Source organism: Pongo abelii, chromosome 4, assembly GCF_028885655.2.
Source record: "Pongo abelii isolate AG06213 chromosome 4, NHGRI_mPonAbe1-v2.0_pri, whole genome shotgun sequence".
NCBI lineage: Eukaryota > Metazoa > Chordata > Mammalia > Primates > Hominidae > Pongo > Pongo abelii.
This window is the reverse complement of record NC_071989.2, coordinates 73,778,998-73,792,758: the sequence shown is the minus strand read 5'-3', so window position 1 is coordinate 73,792,758 and position 13,761 is coordinate 73,778,998. Positions and strand designations below refer to the sequence as shown.

At 36.9% G+C, this 13,761-nt stretch overlaps 1 protein-coding gene across 1 annotated transcript in view; it reads right to left on the bottom strand.

Annotated features, from left to right (window-relative positions):
- Positions 1-3,748: 3,748 nt before the first annotated feature.
- Positions 3,749-13,761, bottom strand: part of RGS7BP (regulator of G protein signaling 7 binding protein) — a 107,306-nt gene continuing 97,293 nt past the window's right edge. The window contains exon 6 of the mRNA XM_002815599.5: positions 3,749-9,192. Within this exon, the coding sequence (XP_002815645.1) occupies positions 9,101-9,192 (92 nt within the window). The 3' untranslated portion in view covers positions 3,749-9,100. The remainder of the gene's footprint in view (positions 9,193-13,761) is intronic.

Here is a 13,761-nt window from a genome sequence, read left to right as displayed (position 1 = left end):
AGACCAGTGAAACTGATTTCTGACCTCCAGAATGGTCTGTTGATAAATTTATATTGTTTTTAGCCACAAAGTATGTGATAATTTGTTACAGCAAAAACAGGAAACTAATGCAAGCCTTTCTCACCAAGGCTGGCAGGCATTCAGCCTGCTGAATGTCTAACCTATCGGTAACAGAGATTGACACTGTGCCCATGATACAATGTCATTTCTCGATAGGAACTACCTGCCACTTGATGGTAAGTTGACTGCATCTACCTGACTAGGATTAACCTGTTTTCTGAATGTAGGTTTGCCCTTACTGTCTGCAGAGTTTCATCCAGCACCATTCTCTGTGGACTCACTGATGTGTGATCTACTGAAATAAGATCCTGCATAGCACTGCCTCAGACCAAGGGTCCCATTTTATAGGAAACGTTATCAGAGAAAACATGACTACTGGATTCACTGTTCCTATGACATACTCCACCCTGTTGGAGTGATGACATGCTCTTAAAGGAGAGGACACCTTGCAACATTGGGTATTATCCTCCAGGATGCACTATTCTCTTTAAACCAATGGTCGCTATATGGTTGTGTCTCCAATAGATAGAATATATGGGCCCAAAAATCAAGGGCTGAAAGTAGGAGTGGCCTCAGTAATCCACTGTATGCTTCCCATTTCTATAACTTTAGGTGGGTCTAGAGATCCTGGGTCCTAGAGGGGAGAAAATGAGTCCCACTAAACTTTAAGCTACAGCTGTTACCAAGTCACTTTAGATTCCTTATGCCAGTTAACTTGTAGGCAAATAAAAGAGTTATCATACAGACAGGGGTAGCTGGCCCCCGATCATCATGGCATGAGAGGGCTACTGCAAAATAATCATGATGCAGGTAAATATTTGGCCCTCAGGTTGATGGATCATCTCTTGGTATTCTCATACCCAGGTTTAACTGTAAGTCAAAAAGAACACCAAACACAGTCCAATAAGAGCATGGTAACCCTCAGGACCTCATACCCCTTGGTGAGGGTCTAGCCATTCTACCAGGCAACCCAGAAGGGCCAGCCTAGAATGAAGGGTTCTAGAATGGGTGGTAGAGTAGGGAGATGATGAGAATCAGCTATACAGTCTTGGGACCAAATGCATAAGAGGGGGCTGTGGTTTGTCCCACTATCCCTCTTTTTATTTATGGCTCCAGGAATTGTGACAACAGAACTCAGAAGAAACTGTATCTGAATGGAGCAAATTTAATGTGAGAAGCAAGTGGATCTGAGCAATGCAAGGGGTGAATTGTCATAAATGCTGTGGTGCCTTTCCAGATTTGTGTCACAGGGCCATAATATTGTCTCTCAGCTGCTGTAAATGTTGGCTGCTGTAGCACTACACATTCTTTCGCACTTAGCTTTTGTCCACTCATCATTGTTATGGTTATATTCTTTCATATGGTTGTAAGTAGCTGTAATGTAGTTCATTTATTTGTTTTTACTGCTCTATAGCTTTTAATTGCATGAATATACCACAATTTGCTCATTCCATGCTTCTATTGATGGATCTTTGAATTGTTTACTGTTTTTGGCTCTGCAAATAATGTAGCTATGAATATTCTTTTAGCTGTCTGAATACACACACATATGTTTTTGTTGGGTTTCTATCTAGGAGTGAAATTATTAGATCAGAGGGTACACAAATGTTCTAGATAACAGATAATGTTAAACAGTTTTCCAAAGTGGTTTGTGTCCTGTTAGGAACTATTTTACAATTCTACAGGTGTGAAGATATTCTCCTATATTATCTTCTGTACTTTTTACTTTTTAACTTTATATCAGTAATCAATTTGGAATTAATTTTTGTGTATGACATGAGGCAGCAGTCAAGTTTACATTTTTTTCCACATGGAAATTAATTAATGTTTGATTTAAAACACTATTTAAAGATTTTCCTTTCCCCAATGTTCTCCAGTACGGTATCATGCAATGTTTTGTTTGTTTGATTTTTTCTCCATAAAAGAGCTTTAGTTCTAAGCAAGTAATTAGACAGTTATTTGGTTGAACCTCTTATGATGTTGGTGTTATTATCCCCATTTTACTATGAGGAAACTGAGGCATACGGAAATTAATTTAGTGAACAGGCTCTTCCGTACAAAGATTCACCTCATAATGCCTTTAAACAAGATAGACATTATTTTATTTATTTATTTTTGTGGGTATTAGGATGGAGGTAGGTGGCCCAGGGCTGCTAGATATGAAAATAAATAAAATTTAAGAGCTGTTGGAATCTCCCAAACACTTTTAGCCTTGAGAGAGATATGACTGTGATCTGAGTCAAATATGGTTACAATCTCTGTTCTTGGTTTATAGATTAACTCGCTTTCTTATTTTTCTAGTTCAGTTCAATGGCTAAAGAGAATTAAACATCAGGAACAAAACCTCCTGCCTTCTTAATTAATGACTCTTATAATAGATTAATTTCTCCTTTGTTGTCCTGCTTTGCCTAGACCAGATGACAGAAAACCCATTGTTATTACACCCTCTGTAAGAATGTGTTAAGTGTACCCTTCCCAGAAAGAAGCACTGCCTATAAGCAAATTGCTATGTGTGCCAACCTTGTATGAATAATGTAATTCTGCTAAAATCTTCTCTGTCTCTGCCTATAGAAATGAAATCTTAATTTCCTTACTTTTGAACACTGACTCTATTCCTTTGGAGATGGTGTTTCTGGGTGGTCCATCTTCCCACTTGGGCTTCAAGAAACTCTCTTTAAGTTAGATTTTGATTATTTTAGGTTGACATAGGGAACTTCTGCCATCTTCAGTTGGTGTCCATTTCTGCATCCAGCATGGTTGCTTCACTTCCCACGCTCATGTTCTCATTGCAGAGGGAAGAAAAGAAGATCACGAAAATGCATGCCCTTTATTTAATGAATGTTACCCGGAAATTGCGCACTACTACTCATACACTTTTGGCCAAATTCAGTTATACAGCCACACTCACATGCAGAGGAGCCTGGGAAATGGGAGTCTTACTTTAGGTGACTAGTGATGTCTTTGGGTTCTCTATTACTAAAGAAGAAAAGGAGAGAATGGATACTGGAACTGCTAGCCACAGGCATGTACTTGGTTGCAGCACATCTGAGATTCACATGAAAGTCTGTGAACTCCAAGCTGTACTGTACAGCCCTTGGCACCCAGCTGGACCACAACAGTTTGCCCCTTGAAAACCTTCTTGGGATACATTCCTGTCAGAATTTCATTTCTAGATATCTCTCCAGGAATGTAGGTGTGTGTGTGTGTGTGTGTGTGTGTGTGTGTGTGTGTGTGTGTGTCCTTTTATTGGAAAACAAAATTATTTAACTTAATGTATTTCTTTTTCTTGCTGTAGCTATCAGAAACCCCGAGTTAAATTTAAAGACATTGCTCTTGTTAGTGAAAAAGTTGCTAAATCTGTTTTACTCCTTCCTCTACTGACTTCACTTACCAGTTTCTTTCTTTCTCTCTTGCCTTCTTTTCCAGGCCCTTCCTTCCTTTCTCTCTCTTTCCTTCTCACCCGTCTTTGTGTCTCTCTGTCTCTTCTATTCTCAAAAGCTCTGGTGCCCTGTTGTTTCCTCTCCATATCCCCACTGCCCATATTTTGACAAATAATAAGCCAAGGAGGGGATGGGAATAGGGTGGGGAAGAGGATGAAGACAAGTAGTGAGTCAAAAATGTCCCTCTCACATATTAATTTTTTAAAACTTTTATTATTAGTTTTTATTACACAAGTAATACATGTTCATTGTAGAAAAATTAGAAAACACAGAAAAGCAAAAAGAAAAAATAATCACCCATAATCCCACTACCCATAACTACTATTAACATTTTAGTGTTATGTCCTCCTAGCTTTCTTATGCATATATATACATACATAGATATATTTATATATAATTTTCTTTTTTACAAATATTGTGTCATACTATACATACTGTTTTATAACATATGTTTTTCATTTAATATATATTGTGAACATCATTGTTTATTCCCTGAAAAATTATACAGATACTACATGCTCATTGTGGAAAAATTAGAAGTTACAGATATGCAAAAAGAAAATATAATTGCTCCAAATCTCACCTCCCAGAGATAAATGCTGTTACACTTTGGCAAGTATCCTTTCAGACTCTTTAATGCACACATGCATACATATATTTTTAAAAAGGGATCATACTATAAATATTCCTTTATTACTTCCTTTTTCATCTAACAATATAGCTTGTACATTTCAATAAATACACATATGGTGCTTATTCTTAATTGGTATACAGTATTCCATTGAAAGGATGTACCATATTTAACCAACCCTATAAAGTAGGCTTATTTACATTTTCTGTTTATCCAAATAATGCTGCTATAAACATCCTTTCTTGCATATACTTTTTGAATAATGAATAAATGCATCTTAGCTCATTTTATTTTCTGACCCATTTAAAGGAGAATTTCCCTAAAGTGGAATTACTAGGCATGCAGGAAAAATATATTACCAAAATATTTTTTCAGAAAGGTGGAATGAATTTACATTCCTGTTGACTCTGTAAGATGTTTATTTCTATACTTCCTTTTTGTCCCTGGGAATTTTAATTCTTTATACCCTTTGCCTTTCTGACATATAAAAAGGAGTATATCATATTAACTTGCATTTTTATTACTAGTATATTAAAACACTTTCATATTTATTATTAATAGGTTATTTTAGTTTATTGTGCATTGCCAGTTTGTGTTCTTGGTCCAATTTTCTGTTGGAAAGTTTGATTCTCCTTGAATTATAAAATGTCATTTATTCATTCATTATTCACTCATTCAATAAGTATGTTTTCAGCATTTGCTTTGTGTAGCACTGTGTTAGGTGTTATGGATACAACAATAAGCAAAATAGACATGGTTGCTGCCTTCTTATACTTTCAATTTAATAGGGATAAACAGGCAATTAAACAAGCAATAATGAGAACGTTCAATAAGGAAAGAATGAAATGGAAACACTTGGTTGAGAAGGGGGTTGTAGATCATGGAAATGTCCCAAAAGTAGTGATGTTTAAGCTCTTAATATGTATTTGAGATCTATACTTTTTGTTGCGTATATTGTTTTCTCAATTTGGTTTGTTATTTTTTACTGTATAGGAGGTTAGCATTTTTAATCAGTCAAATTCCATCCATGCTTTCTTTCTGTTTTTTCCTTTGGTGTCACTCAAAGAAAGGCTTCTTTCACACTAAAATTATATAAATATCCACTCACATTGCCTGCTAGTCTTGTTGTATGCTTATTTATGTGCTTGAATATGTAAATCTTTATTTCATCTGGAATTTATTTTGATAAAAATTATGAGGTATAGATCTAATATTTCTCTCAAGAAATAGCTAACCAGTTATCCCAATATAAATTAATAATCCAAACTTTTCTGATCGCTCTGAAATGTCAGTTTTATAATATACTCAATTCTTTTATATTCTTAGGTCTATTATGGTCTGTATATTTAATTCTAATAATTTATCCTGAGGCCAATAGTATCACAGCTTTTTCTCATCCTACCTATGGTTACTGAAAGTTGAGCATTTTGTATTTGGTGACATTCCTAAGACAAAGAAATGATAGACGTTGCTTGGGTATGTGGGTAGGGTGGGAAGTTTGACCGGATGATATCCTTAATCCTTTCACTGATGACACTTTCAGAGTTTTGAATTCCAGATGAGATCATTGTTAATCTGGTCCATTTGTTTGCTGTTTAAACCAAAGTAGATGCTTTTACATTCTGTCTTTATTTCACCTCACTCTGAAGCTCAGCTTTCAGTAGGTGGCAGTATTGCCAAACACTCAGTATCCCGACTGGTTTCGTAGGAGCACAGAGAAACAAAATGGTCTGGCAATTTTAGAATTTCCCCCAAGAGCTTTAATTCATTAGAGGAGGCATCAGGACTATGCTACTTCTAAAGCTTTCTTTGTACCCCTGAATAATGGCATAACCAGAGGTTTGCAGTGAGTCTGCTCCTAGATGCGTGCAAAACATTAGTGGACAGATTTTTTTTTTTTTCTGGCTTGTTTTTTTTTGTTTGTTTTTTTAAGTGACACCTTGGCCTTGTGGGCATTTCTTCACTTATCTTACCCAAAAGTGCCTTTGGGCCCAGCCACTGACTGATTTAAAACCCAGAATTGTGGTTTTAAACAATGTGGTCATGGTAGAACTCAGGTGATTTTTATCTTCTATTTGGCAGTATTTTTCAGATTTCCCACAAAGAACATATATTGTCTTTGTAATCTGAAAAAAAATCAACACAGGATATTAAAGATATGGTGGGAAAATGGGTGAATGTATGCCACAGAAGTTTACATCCTTTTCTGTTTCAAGCCTGTGGGTACATGCGACAAAATGAGTTCAATGTTCTCTTCTTAACCCTAGAGATCAGCTCAGTGTTATTGCTAATCTGAAAGTGAATTACCAGCAGGAAGCCGAGACAGTAGAACTTTATCGCTTGGAACCACACCTGAGAAAATCCTTTGGTAGGTGAGAGGAGAGCGGGGCAGCTCCTAAGGGATGCATTGGCCTGTCTAATGTGAGACGGTGAATTACCTACTGTAACCATGGGCCAGTGTAGGTTACCAGGATTTTGAGCACTAAACTTAATTTTAGGATATGCTACTGAAAGAGGATCTTTAGATCTTGGAGTTTATCCACGGGAACTACAAAACTGATCAAAGGCTGGAAAACAGGCACTATGAATAAAAGATATGGTAGCTGAATATATTACCTTAAATATGCAAAGTCTGGCTAGGTAATTAGACAAATTCCCATCTCCATGAATAGGTACTACAGCCTTTTCAGACATGGAGGTGAGACCTGAATTTATTAACAGTCTTCAGCTGTACAAAGGACAATTGCACAGAAGGTAAGTGTTACTTTCACACTGAGGCTAAGGCAAGAATGAATACAAGTTAACCAAGCAGAAGTTATTTAGGTCAGGCATTTAGAAGAATGTGCTGAACAAGATTGGGCTTATCAGTTAATAACTTTGCATGGATTAGTAGGAACTAGATTGAAGCTAGAGTTCAATATAGTTGAAGTATAGGAGAGGGCAGAGGCAGGTGCTGAGAGCTGCCAAACTGGGCTACTTCAAAATTTCAAAAACAATGGATCTTAAATGAAATGACCTTAGGGGGCGAAAATGAATTAGATTCAGGAAAGGATATTAAGCTTAAATCAAGGTTTGCAGACCAGGTAAGTCTGGATTGCTTGCTTTTCCAGGGAGTATTCACCCTAAGAGTCTTTAAATAGCCAAATTGTTTTACAAATATTTGATTCAGAAAATTGTGATTTTCTCATATAGCTTTCCATGGCTACTTCTTTTTTTTGAAGCCAGGTATAGCTATAACCATGCATTAATTACTGGTTCATTGGAACACAACTCTAGATTCAAAGAATAAAGCCAAAAACCAGCTGGTATGATCTAATTAGAGACCTGTATAACGTTCTCTTCCAACCCTTTAATTCTTTCACTTTCAATCAAAAGAGCTAGAAGACAATTCCAAGTATAATTTCCACATCGGATATTAGGGTGAACTATATGAAATTGCCATTTTGTAGGCCAAAACAGTCAAATATAGGAAATTTCATATAATTCAACCTAATACAATAATTATTACAGTAGTTCATCTTCACTAAAGCAAAAGGCCTTAATATATTTAGTTTTTAGGTAAAAATATTGGTATACACATAAATGCCTGTGCACATAAGTATTGGGAAAGAACAGGGTTGGGACTAAAGATGTGTCTTGGATAAACCACTTATTGGCGTCTAGCTCATCCTTCTATTGTACTAGACACTGGTGCCTCCTGTCTGACTTGAAGGTTTTTCAGACTATGGAAAACAAGAAAAAAAGTGCAAAGACTTGATCTCTCAACCCATGGGAAATTCTGTCTGGGAAATGGGCCAAAGGAAGAACAGGAGACGGTATAACAAAATTTGTACCATGTTACAAGTTTAGTAAAGGAAGATCACAACAAAGCTGTGAGCAGAAAAACAAAGCATGTGGCTTCCTCCTTTCTAAAATATAGTATTGCTTAATGTGTCCTGCTTTCAAGAGTCTAAGCGTAAGACAAGACACCAAGTACACATTGGAAAAGTCTTATCTGCATAGTCATCTAAAATGAGACAAGCTTAGCTTAACTAAAAAACTTTATTAACAATGTAAAATGTTAAATATTTTTATGATCTGAGCTAATTCCAGCATGCCCTATAAGATTTAACACTATGCTGATGTGCAGACACCATGCTTCAGATTTCAATTAGAACAAAATGTAATAATATTTGATTTTACATTTGAGGGTAATTGTATATGTTACTACACCATTTCCTAACTGGATTACTTCATTCTCCAAGAAGCTGAAAAAGACATCATTGGATCAAAAAGAAGTTAGTTGCCCATATGCATTTGTACGAAGGTATTAGGATTATTGTGTATTTACAAAATTTTAGTACTTTTCATATGTGGTTTTTGTTGCATTATCAATTAAGATACTTTTATGTTGAAGCTCTTAGATTCTGACAGAATGGAAGACTAAATGTAAATGAGTGCAGAGAAAGCAATAGGTGAGGTGGTATATGTTTGCTTATAATATTATTTCTAATGATATTGATAGATTGGATTTTTGAACACAGTTTTTTAGTTTTAAATAGATTTCTATGTTTAAAGACTTCTTTCATATACGATAAATTTTAACATGAGATCAGCAAGAGCTATAGATATACTATTTTATGTGAAATATTTTTCCTCTGTATAATACATTTAAAAAAACCTTTAAATAATTTAAAAATCATAATTCTTGCATCTGTCATGGCGTGGTTTGGAGCAGACATGCACAATGTCAGCTTTAAAATTTCCTTTTAAAAACAGCCTGGTTTTTGAATCTGTTCTTTTTTTTCTTGACGGCAGCTGCTTTCAAGTGTAAAATCATTTAAAAGGGCAGGGGGAGGCAGATAAAAGTAATAAGGAAGCATAGAAAACATAGTCAAAAACCAATAACTGTGTGGTTCAGCTGTCTGGAGGTCCTCGGGTTTTGTGATTTTTTTTCAGATGTTCTCAGTGGGTTTCCAGGAGGAGCCACCTAGCTTGAGACAAGACAACACAGCCCAAAGAACCTTCTCTTCCGTCTTCTCACCAGTGGGTAGGGAGTTAGATTCAGAAGGCTGCTGTCATCTGTGATGGGACATAATGTGCACATAAGTGAGGTATAGACACAACAACCTGCTTTTTAGGAAGTGGCTTTAAAAATCCACCATCCTCCTAATCAGGATTTCTCAACCTCAGCACTGTTGGCATTTTGGACCAGATGATTCTTGGTTGTGGGGTACTGTCCTGAGCACTGTGGAATGTTTAGCAGCATCCCTCAATTCATCAGATGCCAGTAGCACTCTATGACAATTTGTGACAATCAAAAATATCCCCAGCTATGACTAAGTGTTCCCTGGGGTGGGAGGCAAAATAGTTCGAGGCTGAGAACTACTGCTTAAAATTGAATTGAAACTGCTTAGAGGCAATCTTTCAGTTGGGAAACATATATACCTTATTTGAAAGAACCCATGCTTATGAGTAAGGTTGGCTTCTTTTCTAAACCTGCCTCTGCTATTTGCCAGTTCTGTGACTTTGAACATGTAACTGAAGTTTGCTAAGCTGTCTGTAAAATAGAGTTTAATAAAACTTAGCCCAGGTGAGGATTACATGAAATAATCTATAAAAAACATTTAGCTATGGTGAGTAGCTTACTGTCTAGCATAGAGGAAGCATTTAGTTAAAATAGCTATTATTAACTATTTTCCTTTACATTGGATCATTATCACGCCTTCATTCATCGACTTCATGTCTCTTCATTTCAACTATTTCCTATTGAGTCTTTCCCCAGCACTTTCTATAGATTTCTGTACACAAGGGCATTCAGAGAAGACTGCCAGCTGTTGAATTAATAAGTTTTGGTTTGAAATTTTTAGGATGATGACAAGTAGAGGAAGAAATAAACCAGTAAATCTAATCTGGTTTAAAGAGTTGTGTTTTTTAAAAAACTGCAAACCAAAAGAGAAGGTGGGTAGAAATATCCTGTTGAAGCAGAACTCGTCAATGTGGGTCCCAGAGGCAAAGGACTATGAGGGGATAATCTAGAATTTTCCAACTGGGGCAGTGCTAGGACATGGTCAGACTGGAGCTAAGGGCAACAAAATGGTTGATTGGCATTGGTGACTGTTATGTACCTAAGCTCCGCCAAGACTAGTTGCACTTTCCTTCCAGAGTGGGGCTAAGGAGTTCCCTCCTTTCCCTGTCCTAACCTTAAAGGGGATGGAAGCTTGGCAAAGGGCACAGAAGCAGAAGTTAGATGAAGAGATAGCTAACGTGAAGAATGTGCCCCACCTCAATCGAACTGATTCGTGGAAGAGGGCTTGTTTTTCTTGATTACTGAGCCTAGATGCTGTAAACCAAAAATAAAATTGTAAGCCCCCCAACCACCTGAATGGCCCCCTCCTCTCAGCCAACTGCATTCCACAGTTAACTTGAAAAGCTAGTTCAGGCCATGTTGGGAAGAGGCGGTTGAACATTCTTCATTATATCCTCCTCCCTTTTGGAATTCAGACAAAGTTGACTGGAGTTAACATCAACACAGAGACCTTAAGACTGATAGAACAGAGTCCTTCAGTCCGATAAGAAACATTTATAATCTATTTTGGCTGAAGCCTGCTACCTGGAGGCTTCATCTACGTGATAAAACCTTGGTCTCCACAACCCCCTATCATAATAACCCAGACGTTTCTTTCTGTTGATTCCAGATCTTTAGATAATAACTCAAGCAACTGCCAATCAGAAAATGTTTGAATCTGCCTATGACTTAGAAGCCCTGCTTCCAGTTGTCCTGCTTTTCCAGACCAAACCGATATACATCTTATGTGTATCGATTAATGTCTTATGTCTTCCTAAACATATAAAACCAAGTTGTAGCCTGACCACCTTGGGCACATGTTCTCAGGACCTCCTGAGGCTGTGTCATGGGCATGTACTTAATCTTGGCAAAATAAATTTCTACATTGACTGAGATGTGTCTCAGATACTTTTTGGTTTACAATGCTCAGGAAACTGTTGAGAGCAAAAATAGACTCTGGCTTTCCAGTCCTCTTACATAAAGTGTCATCTAAGTGCCTGGGCTTCTCCTCCCCTTCCCAAAGGCTCTAATGTGTCATACTTATTTGTAAATTAGTATCACCCACCAAGGTTGACAGTGTTCCTTGGAATGTTGCACTATGTTATATATTTAGATAGAGCTAGAGTAGCAAGTCCAAGCCAGAGAAGAAAACAGGCGCCTCCGCTGGGCATATCAAATGAATCAAACACAGTCCACCCTCCCAGTCTCCAGAGATTAAAATCCTCTCTTAAAGCTCATATTCTGTTAACATGGAGAAAAACAGGACTATAATTGTCCTTTCCATAGTGAAAAATAATTTACTATAATCTGGATGTCAGCATTATGAGAGTTAAAAAGAGGATATCTTTCTTTTAAAGTTAACTTGCTCCCAAATAGTTAAGAAACTGAAAACAGTGTTAGATACTAAACATTAGCCTCAGTTTTCAGGAGAACATCTCAGACATAAACCATGAAATATTTGGAGCAGAAAGAAATAACTAATTTGCTTGTCATTTTTAGGACTCTTACTTCTTTAACCATGAATTGATCAATGTACTTAACCTAGTTGGATATGGCAAAGATATAGCAAATTCTGAGGGGTAAAGAATTTTACCTTTCAGTGTCTCTTTGGACTCTGAATACACTTTCTGAAACTCAAATTCACCTGGAATTCAATGCTTCCCTAAAACAGAGTCACCAAAACTATGAAGATATTTATGGGAAAGAAAGATCTTCATAGTGTTCTTTATTTAAGACTTGGAAGATCTATTTTCTAAATTCTGGTATCTCCTTCCCTTTCCCCAAAGACTTATCTAACTTGGGGAGGGACTGAAGTGGTCTTTATATGTTATAGAATGCAACTCTGATGTGTTTTGCTCCTCTTACATGAGGAAATATCTACCACAATGTTGTATTTACAAAGGAAAATGTGTATGTGTATGTTGTGGTCATATATTTAGTTCCACTGTCTTGTTTTTGTATATATTAAAAGCAAGTAGGTATTATACACAGATATTATGAAATTTGTATCAAGATTGACCCTTATATCTGTGATGCATTCACTACAGTGGATTAAAAAAAACCTAAAAACCTTTCAATAGCACAGCCTTTTGAGCTATTGAAATTCTTCTCGCTCAGCCTTCTCTCTCTCTCTCTATATATATATATATGTATCCAGATATACATATATATAGCATATATATATACACATTATGTACACATAATACCCACATATACACATATATTTATATGTACTATATATCTCTCTCACAAGTGAATAAATTGTTAGGATTGATGAGAAAGTGCTCAGACATGAAGCAAAGGGCAGGCTGCCTATTAAGGACAACTGCTGGTTTGGGGTATCTTTGCTGCACATTTGTGAGACCTTTGCCTTGCTTAGAGCTTGTCTGACTATCACCTAAGGCTGAGGTAATAGAAAAGCTAAAAAATCATTGGCAGAAATTCAGAGCAGCTTTCTACACCATAGGGAGCTGACACCTGCAGTAAATGCTGAAATTTACCAAGCAGTAAGTATTCCTGGGATGGTTTGAAGTGAATTCAGCTCCAAGGAAATGTGTCTCTCCACATTGATTGAAATCCTGTCTCTGAAAGCCTATCTCAGCAGCTCTGGGGTGGGGCCAGAGAATCAGCATTTCTTACAAGTTCCCAGACATTGCTGCTAGTCCTAAAACCACCCTTTGAGAACCACTGAATAAACAGAAGGACTGCAAGAATGTAAGCAAAAGGGAATGTTTCCCCACTCATTCTAAATTTTCTGGAATAATCCACTTGAACTTATTGGAAAATCTTTGCTTTTTATTGCAAATTTTTGTTTAGATGTGGCTTCTAATTAAGACTTTTATAGCATCTTTTCTCCAAAGTACTCACTCTCAGAAAACTGTAACCTAAGACAGTTTTAAATGTGAAAATGAAAGGTGGAAAGGGAAGCAGAGTAAGTAAAGCATAGGAGAAAGTAAAAAAAAAGAGGGAGAGTAGGAAATTTGGCCACCAGTAAGTTCAAACCTCAGTCATTCAATGTTTAATTCTTTTAGATTTTTAAAAAAATTTTATTTATTTTTGGAGAGACAGGGTTTCATTATGTTGCCCAGACTGGTCTCGAACTCTTGGCCTCAAGCAATACTCCCACCTCAGCCTCCCAAAGTGCTGGGATTATAGGAATAAGCCACCATGCCTAGCCTCAACATTTAATTCTTGAATGCTACTAAAGCCAGGGACACTGCAATTCCCCCAAACCACTTCTCTATTGCTCAAATTTATTTTGCTAACAAAAGATTTCTTATATAGGTGATGAGAAATGCTTCTACTACAGTGCAGTTACAAATTTCTATTCCAGGGAAAAAAAGAGAGAGACCCTCAGCTAAGCCAGTGGTTCTCAAACATTTGCTGCATCAGCATCATCTCAGGTCTTGCTAAAGCACAAATTGCTGACCCCACCTCCAGAGTTTCTCTGTCAGTAGCTCTGGGGTGGGGCCAGAGGATCAGCATTTCTTACAAGTTCCCAGACATTGCTGCTGGTCCTAAGAGCACACTTTGAGAACCACTGGATTAACAGAAGGCCTGCTAAGTCCAAGGCTCTACATTGG